General features: G+C 42.2%; 1 protein-coding gene across 2 annotated transcripts in view; it reads left to right on the top strand.

The window, feature by feature from the left end:
* The window catches only part of GALNT18 (polypeptide N-acetylgalactosaminyltransferase 18), a 200,725-nt gene that overhangs the window by 149,088 nt on the left and 24,294 nt on the right, over positions 1–27,343 (top strand). For both annotated transcript variants that reach the window (XM_005531558.3, XM_088057582.1), the window contains exons 8-9: positions 1,779–1,916; positions 5,942–6,037. In XM_005531558.3, the coding sequence (XP_005531615.1) occupies positions 1,779–1,916; positions 5,942–6,037 (234 nt within the window). The remainder of the gene's footprint in view (positions 1–1,778; positions 1,917–5,941; positions 6,038–27,343) is intronic.

Here is a 27,343-nt window from a genome sequence, read left to right as displayed (position 1 = left end):
GGGAACTAATAATAAGAAGAAAAAGGAGTCAGATTCATTTTGCAGAGTGCTGTCTCTGCCCTCCTGGGATCTCTGTGGGCTTCTCTCTGAAGTACTGAGGGCTTTGCATGGAGACCTCTGCTGCCATGGTGACTTCTGCATCACCAGCACTTGGACAATAGATTCAGAAAAGCACTTGAAACTCACAGGAACGGTTCTGCAAGCCCCAGAATCAAGAGCTGTGCTCTCCATGTGTTGTGCCTGTGCTCCTGGTTTGGTTTTTGGTTTGGTTTTTCCCCATCATATTCTCAGCTTTGAGGAACACACTCTGGTTTTGGTGGTGGTGAAGACAGTGTGCTCCATGTGAGCTGTTTCTCTTCTCCAGCTGCATGGAAGGAAATGATTACTGAGGCTCCTGATGCTCTTTCTTACACCGTGAGCTGTGAGGGAACAGGCACTGGTGCCTTCAGGGCTGCACAAGAAAGGATTTGAGAGGCAGGGCACCAGTTTAGCCCTGGATCCCAGGAAGCCTTGTTAATGCTAGAAGTGGAATGTCTGTGTGCTGGCACCCTCCTTTTCCCCCACACAAGGGCCAGATACTCTGGCAGGTGCAGGAGGGGTGTTTGATTGATTGAGCACCCTACAGCCTCTTCATTTAGCCACTCGCTGCAAAACTCAGAAAAAAATGCCACTTAAGGAGTAGTTCCTCATGAAGTCTTACCAGTGATGTAGGGCTTGAGAAGGGGAGTCACCATTTCTGAAATCTTTATGTCTGATCTGTGTATGCCAGATCACTGTTTCCTACCCTTTTGTGTACTTTGCCAATGTGGAAGCCAATTTTACTTTAGTTAGAACATGCTTCCATAGTAAAATATGCTTGTTCCAGATTAACATTAATTCAGTGCTTTGGGATGCAGTGGTTGCTTCAGCAGCTCAGAAATGTAGATACTTACACTTTTTGTGTTGTGTAACAGAGAATTCAGTGCTTTCGATGTGTTTTTTTTTAAATCTCGTCTCATGGCTGACACAATCTTTGGGGTGTTTATGGCCCAGCAAAGGCTGTTGTTTAAGGAGATAGATTATAAGATTTCCCTGTGAAAATGTATTTATCCTGTGTTTTGCTCTGAGGCAGAAGTCATAGAGAAAAATGTCTCATTTTACTTCCTGTCAAGAGCAGCCACAGATCTGCACTTAGATCCCTCTCTAAAAATTTCTGCTGTGTGATTTTGTTGTGATAAATTATTGATTTTTATATACAGGGCCTTTATGAAAGTCATGCTTTGTGATCTGCTTTTATGAAAAATAAAAACTGGGTTAGCCAGAATTGTAAAGGAGAATAAAAATTACGGGAGAAATTATTCAGCAATTGCTTTTAACAAAAAGAACAACTTGTCTTTTACATAACAAAAGAACTTTAATAAGTGCTATTTCAGAGAGGTGAGCAGAGCTTCTGCTCTTTGCAGTAAAGCAGTAACCCAGACTTCAGGAATGGCCAGAAAGTGCCATACACTAATTATTAGAATACACTAATTATTAGAATACACTAATGATTAGGCCACAGAGGGACAGCAGCAATGCCCATGTTTCCAGGGCAACTTGCTACTTCCTGCCAATTCCTTTTGGATTTGGAAAATGCCAGGGAATTAGAGAGCAGCAGTTTGACTCTTGGGGATGGTGCTGTGCAGGGCCAGGAGCTGGGCTCCATCCTCCTGGGGTCCCTCTGCATGAGGGGGTCCTGGGTGTTCAGTTTACACAGATGTATCCCTGATGGCTTTTTCTGCCCTTTGTTCCATGTGCAGGACTCTGGGATCGATATTGGTGATATCTCAGAGAGGAAGGCCCTAAGGAAGAAGCTGCAGTGCAAGACCTTCAGGTGGTATCTTGTCAGTGTGTATCCAGAAATGAGAATGTACTCGGACACCGTGGCCTACGGGGTGGTAAGGATCTGGTTTACATTTCCCACTGTGCAAACATGGGGGAGAAAGCTGTAACAGTGGAAGGAACTCAGGAAGGCAATGCCTGACTCAAAGTAAATGAATCAAATCAGTTTGGAGTCGCTAGTTAAATAATGTGTTAGACTGGTTAGTTGACAGAGACAGCTGCTCTGCTGTCATTTGTGCTGAGGTATCCTCAACGTTACCTTCCTCCCTGATTTTGTGTTGTTTTTTCCTTCATGGCTTGATCCCACACAGAAATACTCAAGGTGTGATTTTGCAGACACATTGGGGCTGACAGGTTTGTGGCAGTAGGGGAACTCACAAAATAGACTCAGTATTTCAGCAGCAACCTTCTTAAGATTGTAGCCAGATCTTAATTTAGAATCATGGAGTCACTTAGGACAAAAAGACCTTTAATATCGTCAAATCCAACTGTTAAAGGCTGATGCTTTCTCTTACTAAACTTTTAGCCATTTAAGGTTCACCCTAGAGCAGGTATGACAGTCAAAGCCTACCATTCCAAGCTGACCAGCTCTCACATGGCTAACCTGTGCATAAAGCACCACTGGGGAGGTTCAAGAATAACCTTATAGAATAACAATAACAGAAAGTGCAGCTAAATCCTTGCATTTTGGGCTTCTCATTGGACAGGAGTGCCCTTGTCTGTGCTGCAATCACACTTGAGCTGCACGGTGCTGATTAAAGCAGAAGCAATTCTTGTCCCTCAGAACCTGGCAGGGCCCCAAACAGAGAGGGCATGGCATGGAAGATAAGCAGAGTAAAGTAACACAGGCCCATAATAAAGTGATAGTAGTCCTAGGATGTCCTTTTCACATTCTCTTCCACTCTCATTTTAAAAAAAAAATATTCCTGTGAATTAAATTTTTCTTTTTGTGTGACAATCCTAATTACGAAATGCAAGAGCAGATCACACAGGTGAAAGGTTTTTCTTCAGACATTCCTCCTCAGAAAGGAAACTGGGCTGTGCAGTTGGCCAGTCTGGCTCTGGAAGAGCCCCAAGGGTGCCAGAGAGCAGCTGCAGTGCTTTGGCAAGTGGAGGGATTGCACATCCTGCAAAGTTCCGTGGCCCCTGTGATGTAAAGGGAAAATAACCGTGCTGGCTTTTCATACAGTCACACAGGAAAAGCACTTCCAGCAAAGGTTTAGTCATTGCTGAATGCAGGAGATAATGGTTACCTTCCAAACCAGTTCAGAAAAATGCCCAAATGGCACCTGTGTGGCAGCAGCCTCTGGCACAGCCCGTGGCATTGCCCTCAGTGATGCTGTGATCCAGGCAAGGGTGGAGTTTCCTGAGGAGAAGGAGGCACAGCAGCTGACTGCTGCATGGTCCTGCTTGTAGCTGGCTCGGGATAAAAACCAGTCTTCTCAGGTAGAAGTGATAGAGTATGGATAAAGGAAGAGCTAAGGTACTCATCTCAGGATCAACTCCACATTGTGCAAGTCAAAATGAAAATCAGCAACAGTGATTTTATGCTCTGCTGAGAGATTTTCACCAACCAAAAAAAGAAGAGTTTTTTGCAGAAAAGCTGAACACAGTGGTCAGCCTGGAAAACAGAAGGCTTCAGGGAGAGCTTAGAGCAGTGTTCCAGAGCCTGAAGAGGGCTAAAGAGAGCTGGAGAGGGACTTTTCACAAGGACAGGATAGGACAAGAGGGAATGGCTTTAAACTAAACAAAGGCAGGGTTAAATTAGATATTTACTCAGAGAGATCATGGGCTCCTTGTCCTGGAGCTGTTCAAGAGCAGGCTGGATGGGTCCTTGAGTAACCTGGTCCAGTGGAAGGTGTCCTAGGAATGGCAGGGGGGTTGGGATGAGATCATCTTTAATGTGTCTCCCAAGCCAAGCCATTCCATGATCCTGTGATTTATCACTGCCCAGTAATGCACGTGGTTGTCACCAGCTGGGGCAGGTGTGAGGAGTGGCCCTGTTTGTACCATCACAAGGGAATTGTGGCCAGCAGTGACAGCAGATACACAGGGACTGTTTTGTGAAGCACACAGCTCACCATTTCATGATACACCCGCATATGACACAAGATTAAGTGCCCCTATCCTTTTAGTAAAAGAATCACTTGGGAGTCCAATCCTCTCTTGTGTCTGCTTTGCAGTTTGCTTGCACATCTTACAGCAGAGAAAGGTGATATTTCAAAACAAGTCAGCTGCTTTCTGATCCTCTAAATGCTTCCATTCATCAACTGGCTTCATTTTTCAGTAGAAAATAGAGATACTGCTACTATAGCATTTTCATCAATTTAAAAAATCCTGAGTAATTGAAAAAGCTGTCTGAATGGGGGTAAAGGTATATAGGCAGCTACAGAGACAGCCCACATATTTATTATCCTACATTTCCTGGTGTTCTGTGAGAGTTAGGGAAATAGCTGCATCATTCAGGTCTAGTTTATGCTGTGGGATACACCTGGGGTTGGGGTTGGTGGCAGAGTAAATATTTGGGAGGCAAATTTCTTTCTGAATTGTGCAGTACCCTCCTATTTAGAAGAAAGCAATGTCACTGGACCAAAAGCTGCTGTATTTGGTGAAACAATAATTATTTCTGGGGTTCAGCACAGGGATGGTCTGTTATATTTTGGGTTGGATTATTCATAAGATTAAGTCTTGGTAGGCTAAAATTGAGTTACTTGGGTTAATTGTTGGTTGCCACAAAACCACTAGATTTTGTAAAGCAATTGTTCCTGAGAATCAGGGCCTCAGATTTTGAAATAATAGCATTATTAGTTAACAGGTCAGTGGCTGCTCTGTTTCTGGTTTTTTGCTCCTTTATAATGGGGATTGTTGTGGAAGAGTTTATAATATTGGCACTAGGACAAGCATTAGGAGTTTGCAGAAGAGGTTTTGAAAACACAAAGGCAGTGATAGACCCAGGCATGAATTTATAAGGCTGATATTTATCATTGGTTTGGATAGAGAGGGGTGCTTAGACATCTGTTTGTGATTACAAACATGTCTGTGGTTACATTATAAGAAATAGAAAGCTTTGAGAGAGGATTTTATGTCATTCTCAAGACTTTATTTCTTGAGAGCAATGCCAGTATTGATACCTAATGCATATTTTCTCTTCAATGTTGGATACATCCTGTCCATTACTGGATCTGGAGTTAGGTTTGGAGAGATGAGTTGAGGGTTTTGATTTTATTCACTGCCAGGCTTCAGCCTCTGGCTTGTCCACTTTTCTTAGTGCTAGTGCAGTCCTAGGTTTCCTTTCTACAGATGTGAATCTGCTCCCAGAACTGTCCCCTGTGCAGGGCTGGCAGAGCTGCCCACTTAATCCCAGGAGGCTGCAAAGCACATCCCCACTCAGATCAGGATTCATGTGCTCTGAGCCAGTCCTTTACACACATCCATGGCTCACATCCTCGTCCTCATGCTCTGAGCAGCCCTCCCAGCTCCCTGTGCTCATTAATTAGCACTTCTCTTTCAAGGAAACTGCCTCAGCATTGCCCAGCTTTCTCCCAGGACAGAGAGCTGGGCTGTCTGTTCATTGCTGGGCGTGGGTTAGCCCAGAATAATCAGGGGATTATTATTGCTGCACAACAATTGCCCTGAAGTCTCCAGGTGTCAGCTGAAAGCAGTTTTTTGAATTATTTCCAGAAATCAGAAGACTCTCCTGAGTGATTCTTAAAAGCTGTTTAATACCTCATCTGTCTTGCTCAGCATGATACATTCAGGTTCTGTATATTATGTGTACCAGAGAATAAATATTTTTGAAACATACAGAAAAAAAAATACTCCTATCTCTGAAGGCTTTTTGAAATATACCCTGCCTGAAACTTGGTGCAACATTATTGAAATCAGTGGTGCTAGATTATCTGCAAGGAAGAATTCAGTCCAGATGCTTTCTCTTCAAGATCTTTACTGCAACATATTTTAATTTTGCATACTTCCTTCCTCAACTATATATGATTTATTTTTTCAAAGAAAAGAAAGTAATCACGCTATCTTTTTCTCATGTAAAACTTGCTTGATTTCTTTTTCTTTCTGTTTATTTTAGCTGCAGAATTCCCTGAAAAGTGATTTGTGCCTTGACCAAGGGCCAGACACAGAGAACATCCCAATCATGTATATCTGCCACGGAATGACACCACAGGTTAGTTTGTCTAATGATCTCTGATTTTGCTCTGCTGTTAGCAGATTGTGTGGGAGGAACCATCTTGTACCTGTCATTGTTTTCCTGCAACAATCCCTTGGTAAGATGTTCAGGAGCTCTTTTATACAGAGGCAACATTATTTCTGCTGTAAATTGAGAAGCACTGGTATAATAATGCTTTGACAAGGAAGCTGATTTATTCATTTTGAAAGAATTTAAGGAGTATGAGAGTCAGCACTGACCCAGATTTGCTGATAAAAGCTTTCATTTCTGATCCTTAACTGTGCATGTCATATGAAGGAAGCAATGCATTTTAAAACATTTTGCATAAGCACAAAGGAATACTCACAGTTTATTTATGCATTATCTGAAGCAATGTGGTTTTTTATTTTATATATTTGCTGCCTCATTTCCACAAATCTGAAATGTCCAGCCACCTTCTTCAGACCATACAGCTGTGCCAAACTCCAAACACTGTTCTTGTGAAAACCCCTCCTCTAAATGTCCTTTTGTTCTTTCTCTGCTGTTGTCCTGTTACTCTGGTATGTGCCAAAGACTCAAATTATCAAAACCTTTCCATTTTCCTGCATAACAGCTGCATTTACTAACTTGGCAGATGAGAGGGTTCTCAGCCAAGCATATGGGCTCAAGTGAAAGGGTTTCGAGGCAAACCTTGACAGGACAAACAATGTTGCATGGCCTAGAAGATGCTTGTCAAAGGCAGATGTGCAGATTATTAAGCCTTAAAAGTAACTTATGTAAAAATGACATAAAGGAAATGGATATACTTGTGGGAGTGACTGGAGAAACTGAAAAATCCCTCCAGTTTCAATTATTTTTCTACCTGAGTTTTATATTTTCTGTCTCATAACACTCCACCCCATGAAGTTATGGAATGTGGTTTTACCCAGGAATTCTCTTGACTTGGCTGTACAGCAAATGAATCCTCTCAGTATCTCAGAAATAAACCCAGAGCAGCAGGGTGATGTTCACCCCTGTGCCTGCCCCTCACAGTGAACTGGACACAAGAGCTTGGTGAGCTGCAGACACAATTCTCTGTTCTGCACTGGCTTCCTCTGCTGAGAGCCTTTAATGGTGATCACTGGTGGCATCGTGCTTGAGTAAATTGTGAGTGATGAAAGCTGGAATGTCTGGAAATCCATCAGACTCACTGCCTGCATGGGCTGTGCCTTGTGTGTCACACAATGATTGCCTGCAGGAGGTTTGCTGGCAGTCCCCAGTGTTTGCCCAGGCACCTGCAGCTCACCCCTGAGCCAGACCCTCATTCCTCATCCCCTGGGAGGGCTCTGGCACCCTCCTGGCACATCTTCTGTGAGAGCAGCACCCTGCAAGCATGCCTGCAAATTCCAACTGGAAACCCGAGTTCTAGCTGAGAGACAAACAGTAACAAAAGTCATTTCAGTCAGCACAGTTCTGTATTCACAGATAAAGAACTAGCTTTGAATGTCAGCCCGAGTTCTGTACAAATGAGATAGCAGCACACAAATGGCAGAGGGGAAGAGGCAAGGGAAACTCTTCTTGACAAGACTCTGCTCCTTCATAATTAAAATGTTGTGTCTCCTCCCCATTACTGTGTATTTAATTTTGTAACTAATGTTAAAAACAACATCCAAAAAGGCCAAATTTGGGTAAGATCCCAGTAATGACTGAGAACTTTTCCAAAAGAGAATTAGACTTTTTCTGTGTTAGGGATTATGGTATTAAGAGGGAAAGAAGTAACAAACATCACTCAGCATACTCCTCTGAGATTTGCAGTGTTGTGTCTCTTGCTTGAGCAGAGCTGCAGCCCAGCCATGTACTTTTTCTTTTGCATGTTGGAAATATTTGTATAAATATTCCTTTCAATCTTAGTGTTCTTACTAGTAGCCACAAAAGACATTGGTAAGATGTTAGTTTTATTCTAGCAGTGGTGAAATGCTATAGAAGGGAGATGTTTTTCCCACCTGGCAGCGCTTACCAAAGCAGATCAGTGCCCTGAGTGTTTGGGTGATGCTGTTCTTAGCTCACATGCAAAGATTTTCCTGTTGCAGCTATTCCATTTACAGTTTTATTGCTGCCACCCCTTGGCACACTTGCATCTAGATGTGCAGTAATACATCTTGACTGCCAGGAACCCTCTCTCATATGCAGTTAAGTTGCTATTATTAGTTACTACTATAGCCCCTCTTCTAAACTGGATATCTTCCTTTTCTTTCCCTACTAACAGCTTTTGGATGTTTTTGAATTTTCTTTTTGCACAAGAAGTGGCTTAGATAAGGTGTTTGACATCAAGGAATTGTCTCACAATCATTGGTACAGCTACTGTTTCCTTTTAAATGCTTTCTATCAGAAAGAAATCATCAAAGTCAATAGAAAGGGAACTGGATACCTGACATTAAAATTCCACGGTCTGTTTTTTTTTCAGACAGTGTCAAAAACATCATGTGTAGCTTCATAATTAAAAGCAGTAGCAAATGGGAAGGAAATATCCTAAAATATTGCAATGAAATGATCGGCAGTGTATTTTCCCATGGTGTTTCAGTGTAGTTTTAAACAGAATCAGGATTAGTGATGGTAGGACTTCTGTGATGAGATTGCCAAACCTTTCTGCAATCCACTCTGTGTCTGCTGTAACTGATGTTGGCATATTCAGAGTTAATTGCTGCAAGTATCTTGGAGTGCTTCATAACTGTGTTTCAGATAGAGAAACTGATTGTGTGGTTAAATACTAGGAGGGAATGGAAAATCAAACTATAATCTGTCCATTTCTGTAGTCCTCTGATACTACTAATGTGAAAGAATTCCTCACAGCAGGGTGTTTGGCTTGGCATGAAAAGACAGAAGGCACTTGAAAAACTAGAATCCATGATTAGGTGTGTTTCCTACCCTCCCTTCATCTGCAGAGTGTTCCTTCCAGGGCAGCTGTGCTTCATCCTGGTCCTGGGCACTCCAGGAGGCAGGGGCTGTTCACTGAGGAGAGCACCTCGAATGTTCAGCCAGTGGGAAAACAAAAAGGAGGATGATGCTGCAATGCACTCACAGGAATTTAAGGGAAGAATTGTTATTCCTTTACCTGTAGTAAGAGGGAATTCATTGCCAAATGCTGCCCAGATAATTAGGGTTTCTGTTGAGAGCATCCTTGTCTAAGTGGTGGCTGCCTGAGTAGCTCATCCTCCCCTGAATCTGTTGATGAAGGGTGTTTCTCCCTAAGCATCACATCTTCCCATTCCTGCCTTTGGACAGGCTCTGCCCAAGCCAGCCCTGTCATTTCTGCTCCACCCGTACAGCCACACACAGGGTGTTGGCAAAACTCATCTGCAGGAGCATCCCCATCACAGCAGAGCATCTGCTGCTGCTCCTCCAGGGTACCAGCAGCTGTTAGATGTGCACAGACCCAGTGTTGCAATCTTCTCCCAGGCCATCAGCGGGGTTTGGCACCTCTGCTGTGCTGCTGGCCACTGCCTGCAAGGGGCTTCCAGTGCCTGTGTTAGCCTGTCACATCAGGCCTCTCCTGCTGTGCAGCTGCTTAGCACAGCTGGACAAAACCCAGCTTCTGTGACTGTTGAAACAGCCAAAAAAGTAAATGCAGCATGGTAAAATAGTTAACTACAGGAGCTGAACCAGGCTCCTGCCACACTGCTTAGTGGTGGTAGAAATGGTGCTGCTTTAATCACATAAGATCAGTTCAGGTGCAGAACACAACAGCTCCCCATCAGAGTGGTGGCCTGGCAGTGAAAGGAGATAAATGTGAAGGCAAAACAATACCTATAACATAAAGTTCGTGTGAGGCTCTGGGGGTTTTGCTGGGGTTTCTTTAAGTGGTTCATGTAGAAAAGGATAAAGATACTGTTCTATTTCCTGAGCCTGTTAAGGTAAAGCAACAATTCCATCATACATTTAGGCCCTAGAAGATCTATTTCCTGCTGTGCCCCTGTTCAGCATGGAAAAGGTGATTGTTGCACTTGCAGCAAGTACATGCCCCAAGCCTGGCTGCATTCCCTTCCTGACTCTGGGCTCTGCCTGAGCCTGGATGTTTGTTGTTGTTGTTGAACACTGCTGTTTTACCAGGCCTGTAATCTTGAAGGCAGGCTGATGACAGCATGTCACTTGCATTAAAACTTCTCCTGAGCGACAGTTTAGAAGATTCTTTTATGAGAATGAAATACCACATTATTAGAGACTTTATTATATAATAAATAAGTAGCATCAATCAGTGAAGTGATATTTTAAGTGCAGATTTACCTTGAAAATTGCTCATGACTGAGGGGATAATGGGCAATTCTGTTCCCTTGTTCAATAGTTTCTGGCTCATATAGTTCTCAGTTTATAAGCAGTTAAACCCCAAAGCTCATCCAGTGATGTGGAAGTCAATAGAAACCAGTTAGATTTTGAGGAATTCAAGCTGAGGACCAGGGTCAGAAGACTAAATGGGGAGAATCACTAGAAAAGAAATCCAGGTGAGAAGGGACACCCATTTATATCATTTCATATTCTTGCAAGAGATTGCAGAAGTGACACCAGCCCTGCCTGGTGTGAATTATTGCATCTCTGTGGAAGGGAGTCCTGCCTGCACATGAAGCTCTGCCAGCTCACACTGTACAGAGCTCTGACCTGAAAGCATCATGTATTCTAAGCACAGTGTCTCAAGTACTGGGAGCAGTTGCCAAAACTCCCAGAAACTTCTAAACTTCTAAACCTCTTAGTATGGTTCACAAATGCTTCTTTTAAAGTGTTTATCATATATATTTTTATGAAAGCTTTCTTTTCTTTGATTAAATCTCTTAGCATGGTGATTGTTCATACACAGATATTTTTCATAGATTTCAGAAAATGTCTTCTGTTATTTAGAAGTTTGTTAAGTGTGTGTGTGTCAAACACATAAGCATTGCAGATTGAGACTCTGTGCAAGAACATAGTTTAACAGAAGGCCCCAGATGCAAGAGATGCTGCTTGTCAGGGAATAAGGAAGAAAACAACAAAACCTGCAGATGGATCAATGACTGGCCCTTCAGAGCTGAGAAATCAGTGCCCTGAAGATGAGGTGTCTACAATAAAAGCATTTCAGGCAGGCTTTTTTAGGCAGTAAAAGGGAGCACAGCAGCTGTTTAACAGCTCTCAGTTACATGAAAACTTGGGGCTGGTGTTCCTGTGTGCCTCGGGGACAAGTGTGGGACATGTCCAGCAGCAGTGTGCAGGACCTGAGCTGGGCAGTCAGTGCTGGAGGATGATCCTCTCCTGGCTGCAGACATGTCCAGCTGGGCAGTGGGTGCTGGAGGATGATCCTCTCCTGGCTGCAGACATGTCCAGCTGGGCAGTGGGTGCTGGAGGATGATCCTCTCCTGGCTGCAGACATGTCCAGCTGGGGCAGTGGGTGCTGGAGGATGATCCTCTCCTGGCTGCAGACATGTCCAGCTGGGGCAGTGGGTGCTGGAGGATGATCCTCTCCTGGCTGCAGACATGTCCAGCTGGGGCAGTCAGTGCTGGAGGATGATCCTCTCCTGGCTGCAGACATGTCCAGCTGGGCAGTGGGTGCTGGAGGATGATCCTCTCCTGGCTGCAGACATGTCCAGCTGGGCAGTGGGTGCTGGAGGATGATCCTCTCCTGGCTGCAGACATGTCCAGCTGGGCAGTGGGTGCTGGAGGATGATCCTCTCCTGGCTGCAGACACTCAGGGGCTGTGCAGGACCTGAGCTGTACAGAACACCCAGTGCCATCCTGCTGTGGGTTCTCTGCAGCGGGCAGAGCAGGGCTGCAGTGGCAGCCCGCTGACCTTGGCAGCCTTTTCCAGCCCAAATTATCTTTGCAGTGCAGGTGAAGATCAGTGGTGCTGAGTTTTGAGCTTGTGAGTGTGGATCTGAGGGATCTGCACGCTGCTGTCACTGCTGCCCTGCAGAGGCAGCCTGGCTGGGCTCTGCCTCCCATCCTCTCTGCTCCTCTTGCTGCAGGCTCCTGCTCGTCCTTTGCCTTTTCCATCAGCTCCTGTGGGGTGACCCAAGCACTGGGCCTAACTCCAACTTTTATGTACATGCTTGATTTCTGGGAGCAAGGATATTTTTCCACAATAAATAGCTTTCCCCCCACCCCCAATCTAAGTTGCCCAGCTCGGTAGATGCCCAAGTAATAGAAGATAATGTAGAGAGTCAGTGAAACTGCCTGGTTGTCAGCATTAATAAATTATATTTTTTATTTTAAACATATTCTGCAAATTGCTGTGGCAATTAATGTCTCATATAAAACATTCCTGCTGAGTAGTTTATTAAGGCTATTTATATTTCTGCTAATTTCTTTTGGCGCATAAATCCTAATTTTGATCATAGTAAAGTTAATGGGAATTGTGACCTTGTTTGCAAGGGAAGCAAGATCTGGTGTTAGTTTTTTGCAACCCTTTTCAGAGTCAAGTTTCTGTATGTATACCTGAGAAGAGGAATTGGAAGCTGCAGCCTCTAGAATATATGCCAGGTACATCAGGGAGCTGCAGAGATGTTCCAAAGGCTTCCAAAACCAAGCAGTCCTTCTTGGCCTAGCACAGGCAGTGCAGTGCTTTCCTCTTGGGGATGAGTTGTGGATGAAGACATTTCACATTGGATCATATTTGCATTTTCTCATCTTTTTCCTTAAGTTCAATTCTGGCTAAATTCTCATTATTTCCTTCAGCCCAGAGTTTCAGAGGGAGAATCTGTTAATCTGATTTCTGAGTTTGGAGCAGTTTTATGCTAAGCCACTTGCCATGAGTGAATTATTTCTGTACTTGCTGTGGCAGCATTAAGTTTGCAGTTGGACTCGATCTTAAAAGTCTTTTCCAACCTAAATAAGAGCGTTTTTCATTGCAGGTGAAGGTCTGTGGTGTTGAATTTTTAACTTGTTGAGTGTGGATCTGATGGGTCTGAGGGATTTACACACTCTGTTTTGCAACTGAATACAAGTCTGTGTAATAACAGGACAGAGACCAACCTGTCTCCTCATTTTATGACAGTATCAGACATAATGAATGTCATTCTCTGCTCAGAGGGTAAGAGACACTGGAACTCCAAAGAATCAGCACAAAAGGTCCTTCTCCAGGTTCCAGACCTGGGATGGGTCCTTTGTACATTTCACTTCACTGACTGAAAACAAGAGCAGAGGAAAAAAGCTGTAGAACTGCATTATTCTGGATCAGAGGGAATAACTTCTACATCCCTCAATTTGGAAATAATGGAATGGATATTTCTACTTATTTATTTTTGTGTTTGAAACCATGTAGTGTGAAAACATTGTGTGTGCCTGTGAGAATTGGGAGAAGTGATCACTTGGAATTGAAACTCCAACCATGGTGAAATGCGAGAGTTGAGAAATAATCTTCTTTTTCCTAAGAGTAACATTGATTTTCTTGTTTGGAAGCGTAAAGGATTTTTGTGGTCTTGGAGAAATGGTTTTGTTTTGAGGAAATTTTATCTTTGCTTCGATAGAATGGTCTAGAATGAAAAAAGAACAAAAACAACTTAAAAATGTCTTATATGGTTCTGAAGCATGAATAATGAAAAAGGAAAATACTAGTGTAAGCTGAAATTAGTGATCTGGCTGAAGCACCAATCTTGGCATCCAGGTTTCAGGGCCTGAGCTGAGGTTAAAATGCAAGAATTCAAAACACAGTTCAATTCTTTTAAGTGCTGTGAGGAAGAATATTAAGGACTTGAATTACTTCAAAACTTAGAGCCAAGAAGGCTCTAGGAAAGAAATTAGAAACGGCCAGGCATTTTTCTGATTGGGAAATGACTGCTCTTTTAAACAGGTAGATGCAGCAGGACAGTCAAAGATAACTTGGCCAGTGCCACAGAAGATGTGTTTGAAAAAGCAAATAAAACCCCTAACATTTCACAAAACGTAACAGGAATGAAAGCAGCTGTCTGTAATGTGCTGTATCTGTTCACTCATCCATTCTTCTAAATAAGAGGGAAATGCTCATCTCAGAGAATGGATAAGAGCTCTTTTATGGTACCAGAACTATTTAATATTTTGCAGTAGAGGTCCTGGTGCAATTTTCCATATCTTAGAAGATGTGCTGAAATGACAGAGAAGTGTAAGTTAACCTTTAATGGGGGGACAGATTGCAAATGCTGATCAGAAGCAATGTCAGAAAATGCTATCAAAGACATTCAGTTGCTCAGTTTTTGCCTAGCAAAGCAGGATTTCCATAGAGATAATAGAAACTTCAACTGGCAAAAAATCTGATGTGATTTACCTAGGCTTGATAAACTCAGCTTTCATCACATTGCTGCAGAGAAGAATAATGCATGGTGTCAGCAAAAAACAGTAGCAAGGGAGCTCGTGGAGTGCTCAGAGCAGCACCCTGAGGCCACAGAGATGCTCCTGTGGAGAGCCAGTGGGATTAATCAATTAGTCAATTAACACCTCTGCTTCCCTGTTGGACCACTCAGCTTAGACCTTTCTCACTGAGTGATTTCTTTGGGAGGGCTTTCATTTGTTGCTTTTAAGAAAAACTGGTCAGTTGATGATGCTGCACATCACAGACGGTTCCTCTCAGGTTTGGTTTCAATCATTTATGAAGGATTTTCACTTTGTGTTTTGTGTGCCCTGTTATCATTACCTTGCCTGCTTTCTGTATTGCTTTAGGTGTTGTGTTTGCCTCCCAGCCTTTGGGTTATTCTCTTCATCTTGAATTCTGCTGCCTTTCTGTATGACCAAATCCATCTTTATCATCTTTGCTGCTTATCTTGCCCACAGCTGATGTGTCTGCTCCTGATCTGGAAGGAGAGGAGCATGTATCTGCCGTCTTTGTAGTTTGACCAGAAACAATTTATTCAGCATTTTGTTTAATAGGTGAGGCTGGTACAGGAAGAAGGCAAGTAGAATATTAAACTAATTGATTTCCAGGCTATGTAGTGCCCCCTTTTGATTGTTTTTTTAAAATTTTATGAGATTCAAATAATTATTACTGAGCTTCTTATGGTCACTGTAAGAGCTTTCTTCTCTAGTGTACATTTTTAAGACAATTTGCCCAGAATGTCTGTAATATAAAAAAAATGCATTGAAAATGCAATTGAAACAAACTGTTGAGAGAAAGTGCAGTGCCTAAGAATTCAAAATTATCAGAGCATTTCAGGCTCTCATGTACTTTTTAAATTTAGAAGAGATTAGAGTTGTTATCCTGAATATTATACAACACTTCAGAGCCATTCCCATCTAGGAAATAAAAATGCACATACATTTTCAGGCTTTTTCTTTTTTTCCCTTGTGCTATGCTTTAAGAAGTGATTTTTTTGTAAGTTTTGGTCAGATTGATTTCAGCAGGTTAAAATATCAGAACATTTGAAAATGCAGAGGTGAAATATTGCTGTGCTTCTAGATGAGAAGCCTGGAGCAGGTTTTGGATTTGGATTCAGAGCTGTGGGCTGGTGCTGAAGGGCTTTGGAGCACTCAGGGTGGTTTGGGGGTGCTGCTTCTGTCTGCAGAGCTCAGTCACTGCCCTGGCAGCTCCCCCTCCCAGCTCTGCCCCCTTTGCAGACTTTCCTCAAACGAGATGGGGAATTGCCTTTGCTCATCTGAAAATGGTTTTATTGCACTCTCTTGGAGAACCAGAGCAGTGGTGTTGGGTACCTGCAGTCTAGTCTCAAAATCTATGGGAGCATTACACATTTTGTAAGTGCATTAATTTGAAATAGATCAGGCTGGGATATTATGTAGCTGCTACTGGAGTTATCCATATTTTAAAGGTGTCTCTTCTCATTGCAAATTGGCAGTTCAATCAGCAGTTTTTAAAACCAATTGTCTCTTACAATCTAAATTCAGCATAAAAGCAACAGTTATTGGAGCACATGTAGAGCACTTGGATGATGTAGTAATTGTGGGATGGCTGTCAATTTAAACATTCTTTTGATTGATGCTACGCTGTCTCTCGTTACTTCACCAGACACAGAAGTTCTGAAGGTCAGATTTTTGTTTCTCAAATTCTTAACAGTATGTTATTAACTATTAGAGAAGGTAGTTAATACACTAGATGGAAAATTCACTTTATAGTTACTTTAGTTTTATTGATAATTTTATTATGTCATTCCATTAATTGAAGTCATCCTCTGGCTCATTTAGAATTCATGGACCAAGTTCAGTCCCCATGAAAGCATATTTAACTCCCTCTGTAATTACATGAGCCCATATTACTTCCACAGCCTTCATTCAGATTCTGATCAGCAATTCAGCTTCAGCTTCCTTTCTCCCTGGTATTGTTCAGCACTTGCAGAGTGTGGTTATTTGCAGAAATGTTTATGGAATGATTACATCCACAGTGTGTTTCTGTGAACAGGGGATTTTTTTTTTGTCCTCCTCATTAACCATCATTTGTCCAATTGGGAAGCACAGAGAATGTCAGAAATTATTTGTTCACATAAAATGTTGATGGAATATTTATGAGTATCTCTGAAAAAAAACAAACCTGCATTGATTTGGAAGCCAAGGAGAGAGCTGTGTTTGTCAGATAATTTATTTGAAATCAGCAATCAAACTAGCTCTTAGCAAGAGTTGAGTTCAGTCTAAGTCTGGATATATTTACAAAGTGGATGTATTTTACCCAAAGAAAATAAGGGACACTAGAGATTTTAATCCAGGGTGGTTTCAATTGCCCATGGCTGGAAATTAAAGCCAGCTGGATGCCTGTTGGGAATAAGGTGCACATTCCAATCAGAGCAGGTCAGTGGCCATCACAGGAAGTAAATGTTGTCCAAGCTGACACAACTGGAAATTGTCATTTAATGCACTACAAATCATTGCACTTAGGGGTAGGCAGGTGGAAATGCAGAGCCTGTGGCATACAGGGGAGCAGAGTGAGAAACTGCTGCTCCTCTTTGGCTCCTGAATCTGCTGAGTGTCAGGAAAGTGGCAACCACAGCTAGGGCTTCTTGGAATTTCATTTCAGATGGGAGGGCTCAGAAACAACACCTAATGGTAACAGTGGATGGATAATGGTATGCCTTTAAAGAAATTGGGAGGAATTTAATGTGTTTTTGTATAGCTGTTAAATGTCTTGAATTGATTTTCCTTTGTTGTTGTTGTTGTTGTTTTTTGGTTTTTTTTGTTTTATTTCTCCTAAAGGGTGATTGCACAAATTATACAGTGATGAGTGCATTTAAGTCATTCTGATGTTACTGCAGAATGAATTTGGGGTGTTTTGGGATGAAGCTGCTCTGATTGTGGACGTTGGAGCTTTGCTGCTCTTGCTGTGTTAAAGACGTAGTGATTTGTTCAGCATGCATATTCCATTTCAGCAGTTAATTTTGGTGCTTTCAGGCTCTCAAATTAGCCTTAAAACTGTGAGATCTGCATTGACTGACTCACAAATGGCAGTTTGGGAGGTTAAAAATAGCAACACAACTCATGGATTTGCTAGTTTTGCTAAAGTAACATGAGGTTTAAATAAAAATTTTTAAAAAGGATAGAACTGAGGTTACTGCATTAAACCTGGAATTTTTTAGATGATGCTGCTTTGCCTTTGGGATGGAGATCTCTGACCAAAAGGGCAGGAACAAGACTCATTTTAGGAGAAGTAGATCATGGTAAATCAGGGCTGTAAATTTCATGTTGGCTTTGGGGTTTAATTTGATCTTCTATTTTATATTAACACAGAACCAAATCCTTAATTTTTTTACTTGTCTTTCAATGTGTTTACATGAGGAAATCTTGAGTTGTTCAAACAGAAATTATCAAATACCATTGCATTAGTGGGACACAGTGTGCTAAAAAGGTTTCCTTTGTTAAATTGTGCCTGCACAGTGTTTTCATTATATGGGGCATATTTTGGGTACTGCCTGACCCCAGGGTTGTGTGCTGTCAGTGCTGCTGGATCAAATTATGGCAGTGACTGACTAATCATAATTTAATTTATTTGTGTCCAATGCAGTCACAACACTAAGTCCTTTCATCTACTGGATTGATTTAAACATCACATCAATTCCAACTTCTTTCTTGTTAGCAGCTATGAATTTGAGGGGGTGTGAGCACTTCTGGAGCAGGTTGTGTTTTTCCCCAGATGGCATTTTTAAATTCAGTATGATAAGTAACAGGAGTAACTGGGAGTGTTTGCCTTGGGGTAGACTGAGGGTCTTGGGAGCTTCCTGAGCACTGGAGGCACATTTCAATATGAGCTGTCAGGTAGGTCTGTCATCGTGCCAGACGTGTGACACTCGTGGCTGGCACTCTGAGGTGCCTCATTCCCCACCTGCAGCAGGAGCCTGGATGATCACAGATTGACTCTGTGCTGCAGGGCTCCCATTCCTGGGCAGGCTCTACTTGCTGCACAGAAATTTGATGGAATTCTGTAATTTGATCAGTTTTCCCTGAGATAGCACTGCAGTTAAGGTTACTCAGAAGAAATTATGCTGCCTACAAATACTGTGTCAGGTTTGGTGTTTACTTCAGCTTCTTTGGCACTGTTTGGACTTCTAAACATCAATACTGATTCACTTTTTTGTTAATTAAACATTTACCTCTTGGGATTCTTCCTGTCCCTCCAACTTTGTTGCTCTCCAGCAGTTTTCAGCCTTGTTCTTACGGGAATCTGTTTCCCACAGTCACAGAATGTTTGAGGAGGGCTCTGGAGATCATCTAGTCCAGCCCCTGCTTGAGCTCGGTCAGCTGGAGCAAGGAAAAGATCTCACTGTATTTTATTTTCTTATTCTGTCATAAAAGCAGATGAAGCCCAGTTCATCTTGGGCAAGAGAAGAGCCCCCTGTGTGGGAAAATAAGTGGCATTGAAATAACTCCATCTCTTCCTGAATTTGCCAACTCCAAGACAAATATGTTTCCTGGACAGGGGTGAGGAAATGTTCCATGACCTCAGGCCCATCACTTCCCCAAAGGCTAAAAACTCCAACATTTGAGATAGATGTAAAAGAAACTCTAATATTTCTGACACCTCTTCTTTAAAGGAGCAAACCAAGCATTAAAGATCTAAGGTACCTTTAACCAGCTAGAGTAACCCATGGAAGTGTTTCATCTCCAGCAGGAAAGCGTGGCAGCTGTGAGTCAATAGTGTAAATAACAGCGGGGATGGAGCCCCAGCTGATCATGAAGGACAAACTCTGCGAGCTTCAGGATCACAGGACAGTGACTAAAGCTCTGATTTCAGCTAGGCTGGCCCAAGGATTTCAAGAAGTGCCTAATGAAATGGCTTTAGTTAAATAATAATTAAATCAGGCTTTAAATGCTTCAAACAAGCCAGAGAGATGCTTTGTGCAACAGGAGAGTAAAGCTGGTTCCCCTTGTGCCACAGAGAATGTGAAGTTAGTTTTATTTAGAGTGCTCAACACCATACCAGCACCAGCTACATCAGTGGGATTCAGGATGTAGCCTGTCACCTCAGCTTCCCATTCCTCTCCCAAATTGTTCCATGACTGTTGAAGGAACAAATTTTTCTGGCACCTCCTTTTAGGGCCAGTGCAATTCAAATTCAGTTGGTGAGGAAAGGGCTCTGTTGGCCTGAAGCACACAAAGAGATTTTGTGTTGAATGATCAGGATGTGGGTGGTGTGATTTTACCTGTTCCACTGTCTGTCTGCAGTGAATCTGGCAGGTGCAGGTCCCACAGTGAGTTGTTCTGGAGACTGACAAATTGCTGCCCCGAGATTCTGCTCAAGAGGCTGGCGGTGGTGGGCTTGGGAAGGCACGTGCTGAGGGAATAACCTGTGAGGGAATAACCTGTGAATGAATGACCTGTGAGGGAATGACCTGTGAGGGAATGACCTGTGAGGGAATGACCTGTGAGGGAATGACCTGTGAGGGAATGACCTGTGAAGGAATGACCTGTGAGGGAATGACCTGTGAAGGAATGACCTGTGAAGGAATGACCTGTGAAGGAATGACCTGTGAGGGAATGACCTGTGAGGGAATGACCTGTGAGGGAATAACCTGTGAGGGAATAACCTGTGAATGAATGACCTGTGAGGGAATAACCTGTGAGGGAATGACCTGTGAATGAATGACCTGTGAGGGAATAACCTGTGAGGGAATAACCTGTGAAGGAATAACCTGTGAGGGAATGACCTGTGAGGGAATGACCTGTGAAGGAATAACCTGTGAGGGAATGACCTGTGAGGGAATGACCTGTGAGGGAATGACCTGTGAGGGAATGACCTGTGAATGAATGACCTGTGAGGGAATAACCTGTGAGGGAATGACCTGTGAGGGAATGACCTGTGAATGAATGACCTGTGAGGGAATAACCTGTGAGGGAATAAGCTGTGAAGGAATAAGCTGTGAAGGAATAAGCTGTGAAGGAATAAGCTGTGAGGGAATGACCTGTGAAGGAATGACCTGTGAAGGAATGACCTGTGAGGGAATGACCTGTGAGGGAATGACCTGTGAGGGAATGACCTGTGAGGGAATGACCTGTGAGGGAATGACCTGTGAGGGAATAACTTGTAGCTGCCTGTAGCTGTGTCCTCCAGGTGTGTAGCAAGGGGAGATCCCTCCCTTGTGGACACGGGCCAGTGTCCCCTGGGAAGGAAGGGAGAATTCCATTCCACTAATTATCAATTAATTCCCAAACCACAATTTCTCCCATGCATGCCTCTGCCACCCCTGCCCTCCAAGGGAGCATCTAGCCCTAGAGAGCCTGTGTAGGGCCATGGATTTGTGCTTTAGGGACAATCTGCACAAAATAATATAAATCACTGGTTTATTGTAAAATAGACAATCGTAATAATCCTTACTAGTGTTTCTATTCATATGCAAATTAAGGAGCTAGCAGTAGTCATTGTTGTTCGTTTGGAACAATCAAAAGGATATTGTAAAATTAATTTACTTAAAAGAGTCCTGAAAGACCTATTATTTATATTGTGAATATTCAGTGACTTTTAATTATGAGTGACTGATGTGCCTAGTTTCTGTATTAATTCTAAACAGCAAGACAGCAGGCTTTTTCTTTAAATCTGTGTCCTGCAGATACTGTTATGGGATAATCTACTTCAGATATTAAAATAAAGCCTCCTAAGACAGGCAGAAAATGCAGGAAAAATCTGACATAATCTGTCTTTGGTGCTGAAGGCAGCTCAGAGTCACAGCCCGGTGGTACCTCGGCAGCCTGGAGCTTAGCAGAGCCCTTTTAGCTATTCAGTATTGTACTTGAAGGTCATTTAAACAGCCTGGGTTTAGAGCTGTTGGTTTGATTTTGCTACCTCATCCATCTGATAAGCTGCTACTCAGAAATCTGAGCCCCTTCTTGGTCCATGAAGGCCTGAGTTTGTATCGAGCCCTCACTGTTTGACTGAATAGCCTAGCAATGAAATGAAATGAAATGAATGAAAATCAGGGGGTGAGAGGAGGAGATCCCAAAGCATTTGCATGATTAAGCAGTGTGCCTTTGCCTATCACAGGTTGTGCAGTTTCATTTCTTGCCGGGGTTTACAGCTGGGTTTGTGCAAGGGGCACACGCAGAGCTGGCATGCTGTAGTTGAAGCAGAGGTGAAGCTCACTCAGCCAAGCCCAGTAAGGCTTCCTCACAGCCAGAGCACTTGAATTAATGTCTTTCTTGACATCAAAACAATTTTCTGCTTTTTGAACTGCCTTACTTGTTTATTTGATCCTAGTTCAGAAAATCTTTTGAGACTCAAACACTCCGGGTAAGAAACCTTGGTGTGCGGTTGTTTCTAATGGCATTCTTCTTTTCTCCCTTTCTGATAAAAAATGCCATTAGCACTAAAAGTGCACTCAGTGATAGAAATTAATTAGGTGATGCTTTCCTTTGCCCTTCTTTTGGGGTCAGAAGAGCAGAAGAGAAGAAGAATCTCTGGGATATGAGCACAGTATTCCAGCCTGAGACACATCTCAGTCTTACTTGCAGAGCTTTGTGAACTTTGCAATTTATTCATGAGCACAGGCAGGATTGAAGCTCCAGCTTCTGCATGAGGTCATAGTGAGCAGGATCTTCATTTAAATTCTAGGTGTGACTTCTTTCTCTGAGTGTCATTTGCTGTCACCCTGAAAACAGTGGAGCCACTTCTTCAAGACATTTGGTGGGCAGGGAAAGTGCCCATTCTATTAAGGCATATATATATATATATATATATATATATATTCCTCCACTTGCCTTGGAGAGCTTAAGAGTATTTCAGGGAAGAAATTTTCTTTTAGGATACAGTTGGGATGGATAAAACTTCATGAGCTCCTTTCAGTCTCTACAGAGAGAGACCAACAGGAAAGATTGAAACAAATCACTGGAAGTGATGGGCTTTATTACTTGAAATACATTATGTACAGCTAAGGCACAATATTTTTACTTTTTGTAGACTACTGTGATTAAGGATTTGCTTGGATTTTGATGCTTTCCATTTAAAATATGAGAAATCTTTTCTTCAGCTTAATGGGTTTAGTTTGGTTTAAGAGGCAAAACATTCCTGGTTGTGCCCAGGTGGGAACAGAGTAATTTTCCTTTGTGGTCCATGGGAGGGAGACTGCCCCAGGCTGCAGCTCCCTCCTCTGCCCACTGAGCAGCCACACCACAGCCACCCATCAGCACAAACCCAAAGGGAAATGCACATGGCCTTTGCTCTTTTATAACAAGAGAAAAGCTTAACTGTTGAGGACAGAGATAATAAAAAAAAAATGATAAATGTTTTTTTTGCTTTGGTTTGCAGTCATGTCTGCAACATCAGATTTCAATCAGTCTCATCCATTAATACTCTGCTGTGAGTACTGTGTGTGTGCTGGTAAGTCACATAAGTCATTTAAAGAAAAGGACATCACAGCACAGACATCAGATGTCTGAAATTTTATTCATATTATGACAAAGCAGGCAACTAAACCTGACAGAGATTTCATTTGTTATAGTTTATTAAAAATAATGTTACTGAGCATGAAAATAGGCTACATATAGTATTTGCCTTTCCTGTCAAAGTGGGCATGTATGACATGATAACCTGAGGCAAACAGTGTCAAGTTTGGCTCTGAAAAGTGACTAATTGTAACCTGGGAAAGGCTGCAGAGGTACCCAGTGAGCAGCTCGAGTGGGGGAGCTTGGTACCAGAGCAGCTGCTTGTCACTGAAACTGCAGCACTGAATGTTCTGGGCATGGAAATGCACAATGTACCTGCGAGTAATAATCCTTTAGGGTGGTGTTCCCTGATATCTCAGCTGTGAGACAACTCCCAAAGCCGTGGGAGAGATGAAACCATGAAGAGAATTGTCTGAGTGCTGTCTGTGCTGCTTTCTCTCACATTGCTGTGGGAACAAAGGGAAATTCTGTTTTGTTCTGGTGTTTTTGCAGAGGGTTCTGTCCCTCCCCAGGGTGTTGGAACACAGGCAGTGCTGCTCATCCCGTGGGTCTCCAGATGGGCTGTGCTCCCACCTAATTCACAACTTGCACAATATCCATAGCAAGGCTTTCAGAGTATAATTATTTCAGAGAGGTTGGGAAGTCAAGTGGGAGGTTACAACTGCTGATGGAAACTCTGCTAATAGGAGTAGGTGAAAACTTGGGAGCTTCCCTCTTGTCAGAGTGCTCTGGTACTCTGGGAAGTTCTAAGTTATTGTTTTTGGTTTAATTTGCATATTAATTTTGGCATTTCCATTGGAACTTTAGTCTCTAAGCAAGTTCTTTGGTTGCAGGTGGTTTGACATTTCAGTTTGTCCTCTCAAAGGTGCTTGCATGAAGGTCACTTCATCAGCTTAACTCTGGCTGATGAACTCGTGTGGGTGTATTGTTCTTGTGGGTTTTTCTGTGGGGAAAAATAAGTATATGTCCTTGCTAGTAGTTGAAAAAACCAGCTTAAGTTACAATGTGTTGCCTCACTTCCACAGAGAAGTTTTAATGTCCATATTTTGTCTTTAGCACAAGAAGTAAATACATTTTAGGTCAATTTTTTTCCTTTAATTTGCATGTGTTCGTGTCAGTGTGGTACCTTGGAAAACTGACATCAAATGCACATGTGATTCTAAGAATGGGTGAATGATTTGTGATTCCTTTTGGTGAAGCCAGGAGAAAGAGTAGGATTAGGGGTTAAGAAATACCTGTAGGGAACTGGGGATTCTTCCAGAGCTGTGCAGGAACTGCCTCACTTTGATCCTGTCACAAAATGATGAAAAATTACATCACTTGTGGAGCACAAGAGTTAAAGGAGCTCTGTATCCACAGCCATTGCTCACTGCCTTACACAATTAAACATGACAGGGCTGGGTTGCAAAGCAAAACCAAATGAATCCACAAACTGAAAACCTCAAACAAACAAACAAACAAAAACCTCAAAGCCCCTGAGATCAAGGTGTTTACTGTACAGCATTTTAAGAGAGTGTGGCACTTGGTTGTAATTTGCCTTAACTTATCCCTTGTAGAAAAAAAAAAAAAAAAGTCATCAAATTTAGTTTGGAGAACATAATAGTGTTAGAAATAACAATTTATTTTAGAAATCTCTCAGAAGGTTGTACCACTGGAAGAAGCACTTTGTGGGGAGTGGTAAGCTGCCTGATTCATCCCCAGCACTGCATCTTTTTTATTGTTTTGTTATTATTGCAGTTCCAGGCATTCCAATAATGACCAGATGTCTTTTATATCAAGGGCCTTACAACCTCAGGGCAAAACCTACGCCCTTGGCTTGAAGAGCTAAAGCCTACAAATAGAATTAGTATTTATTAAATATTAGGAGCAGGAGGTTCTGGGAGAGAGGAGAAGGGAATGCTAGGAGGTACTGACAGAGCATTCTTGAGCAATGCTTTGGAGTCATCAGTAAAATTAAAATTTCTGATATATTTTTTTCTTTTTGGACATTTGGGAAATTCTGTGGAACGGGCAGAGGAGAGTGAAGGCTGGCAATTAGGAGCTGGATGATAAGCTAGTGATACTTGCTTGGCTGATGAGTAACAAGAGAAGGGTTCCAAAGGGCTTTGAAAATGAAGACAAACAGTTTAAGCAGAGTGGAAAACAACAAGAGGAAGGATATTGCCATCCTGAAACCAAGTTTTCAGAAACATTCAGGAGGGACTTGAAGTGGGCATGAGTCTTGACATCAGTGAGGAAACCAGCAAGGTCAACTTTGGGTGGAAAAGCTGTATTTTATTGCAAGACAAATAGGCTGTATGGCAAGATTTGATGACTTGGGAAGAGGTTCAAGGTGAATGTGCCCATAGTATCTGGAGGTCTAGCTATGAAAAGGTAAAAAATCTGCTTTTAAAGTTACTGATGCAGAGCTTATACGCAGATGGCAGTACACTAGCTCAGATTTTAATTTGGCTACAAGTCAGCTCTGCTCTAAAGGATGGCCCTGTGCATCAGCATATGGAAAGAAAGGCTGTTTGTTTCCTGGTGAGTATGTGTGGAAGGAAAAGAGAACAGGGTAAGAAAGACATGGTGTTCTTTAGGAATCCACAAAGGAAACTGTGGAGGTGAGAGAGAGTTTGGTGGGAAAGGATGAAGGAAACTGCAGATAGGTCCAAGTCACAGGAGCCATAAGACAACGTGTTTTAATAAAAAACAGGACACAGATGCCAGAATGGTTCTGGATTTTTTTGATGCCTTTTCCTTAAAGTTTTTCTTGTGGGAGAGATGTAGAGATCTTGTGCAGAGAAAAGAGCAAAACCCAGAGAAGCATTAGGAAGCAAATCAAGTAAAATTTTAATTTATCCAGGTCCTGTTAATTCTGTACTTACCAGAATTAGGACAACTATGGCAGTAAATACTGAGAGCATATATAAAACCCATGATTGACAGTTTTATTCCATTTAAAAAGTGGAGCTTAAGTAATAGGATTTTTGTTTGCTTGTTTTAAATAAAACCAAAGCAGAATACCAAAGTAGGCAACACCAGAATTAGGTATTCCACTGCAATATGAGTTCATGAATTTAAATTAAAAAGAAAAGGTCTGGCATTTAGTACCTGTCTATTTTCTATTAAAGTGTTAACATTTTTGCACCTTTAAGCATGTATTTACAGCACCACACTGTATTATTGAAAGTTTCTGAGAACCTTGGTTTTATTATTATCAAATATTGTTGCTCAGAGTTGGGGTCTTAATTAGTGCACAGACATGAAGAGGAGCAGGCAGGGCAGATAATCAATGTGCTGGTGCCTTAATTCAGCAGATGCAAATCTGAACACTGAAGTGAAATAGTGAGTCTTTCTTACACACTTTAACACAATTAAAATCCAAGTTAAGGTGTTGCTACGCTTGGTATGCCAGAGCTGTTTGTCAGCTCTTCACTAAGGCAAGATTCATAGTTAATAGATCCTCAAAAGGGATAAATATCATCCTAATGGATTTAAAGTTGAATCATCTGGCTGAAAACCTGCCTGCAGAATGGCATGAATCTTCTGAGGGCTGACCTGTGGCTCAGGGGTAACTTTCCATAATCCTCAGCCCATGTTCTCATGTATTTCCTTCCTCAGCAGGGTTTTAGGGCAGCACAGGACACAGAGATGCTGCTGCCACAGCACAGCCTCCCTCCTCTGCCACTTCCCACATGAATAGTAAATGAGAAAACACTTGATTTTTATCTTAGTGATGTATGTGCTTGTATTGCTTAGAATGAACTTGGATTCTGCTGGGCATTTTCTTATCAGGGTTGGAAAGCTGTTTCAGATGTGTTTCTGTAACAAGAAATGCCAGGATAGGGATCAGGAACAATACAAACAGCCAAGTAAAGGCAATGGGAGCTAAATCTGGATTTACTGGAATCCACCAGGCTGCTCTTTAGCTGGAGTTACAGTCAAGTGTGAATCTGCTGTGAGACTTTGGACCTAGTATGTTAATATATTACTCCTGACAATAAATGACTTCATGGATTCATTTGGAGAAAAATACGGTTCAAAGATGGAATAAAGCAGTGGTGAATCAGGATTCTTATCCCTCACAGTTATTATGCCAAAGGCAGGGTAGCAAATAAATACTGCTGGTGCTGAGCATTAAGTTTGCTCATTATAAATGCAGAGTCCTGTTCCAGTCTCCAGCGTGATTTCATCTGGGAGCATTGCCATAAGGATTACAAATGGCTTTCAGCCTGAAAATTGGTATGTATTGCTCTAAACTTCCAGTGGGGAGTTAGCAATTTATCCTTCAGATAATCATCTTGTGTTAAGTTGAACATCTTAGTGTAACTTTTTGCTACATGATAAACTGGCTCCTATGAATAATTTACTGCAACTGGCAACCCACTTCAGCTCTGAAGTCTTTATAAAGTCTGATGGCTTTTCAAAGTTTAATAACAAACTTGGAGCCAAAAATCCCATTGCACTCGAAGTCAGTGGAATTTCAGTGTTAATTGCAGTGGGAATCACAATTTGACCTTTCAGGGCAAGCTGCTCAAGAACAGAAGCTCTACATGACATCACTGAGAG

This window comes from Pseudopodoces humilis, chromosome 7 (assembly GCF_049639895.1).
Source record: "Pseudopodoces humilis isolate 2021_Gansu_Grassland_sample_001 chromosome 7, ASM4963989v1, whole genome shotgun sequence".
In the NCBI taxonomy this organism is placed as follows: Eukaryota; Metazoa; Chordata; class Aves; order Passeriformes; family Paridae; genus Pseudopodoces; species Pseudopodoces humilis.
Note: the sequence above shows the minus strand (reverse complement) of the source record. Positions and strands in the feature narration are given on the sequence as shown.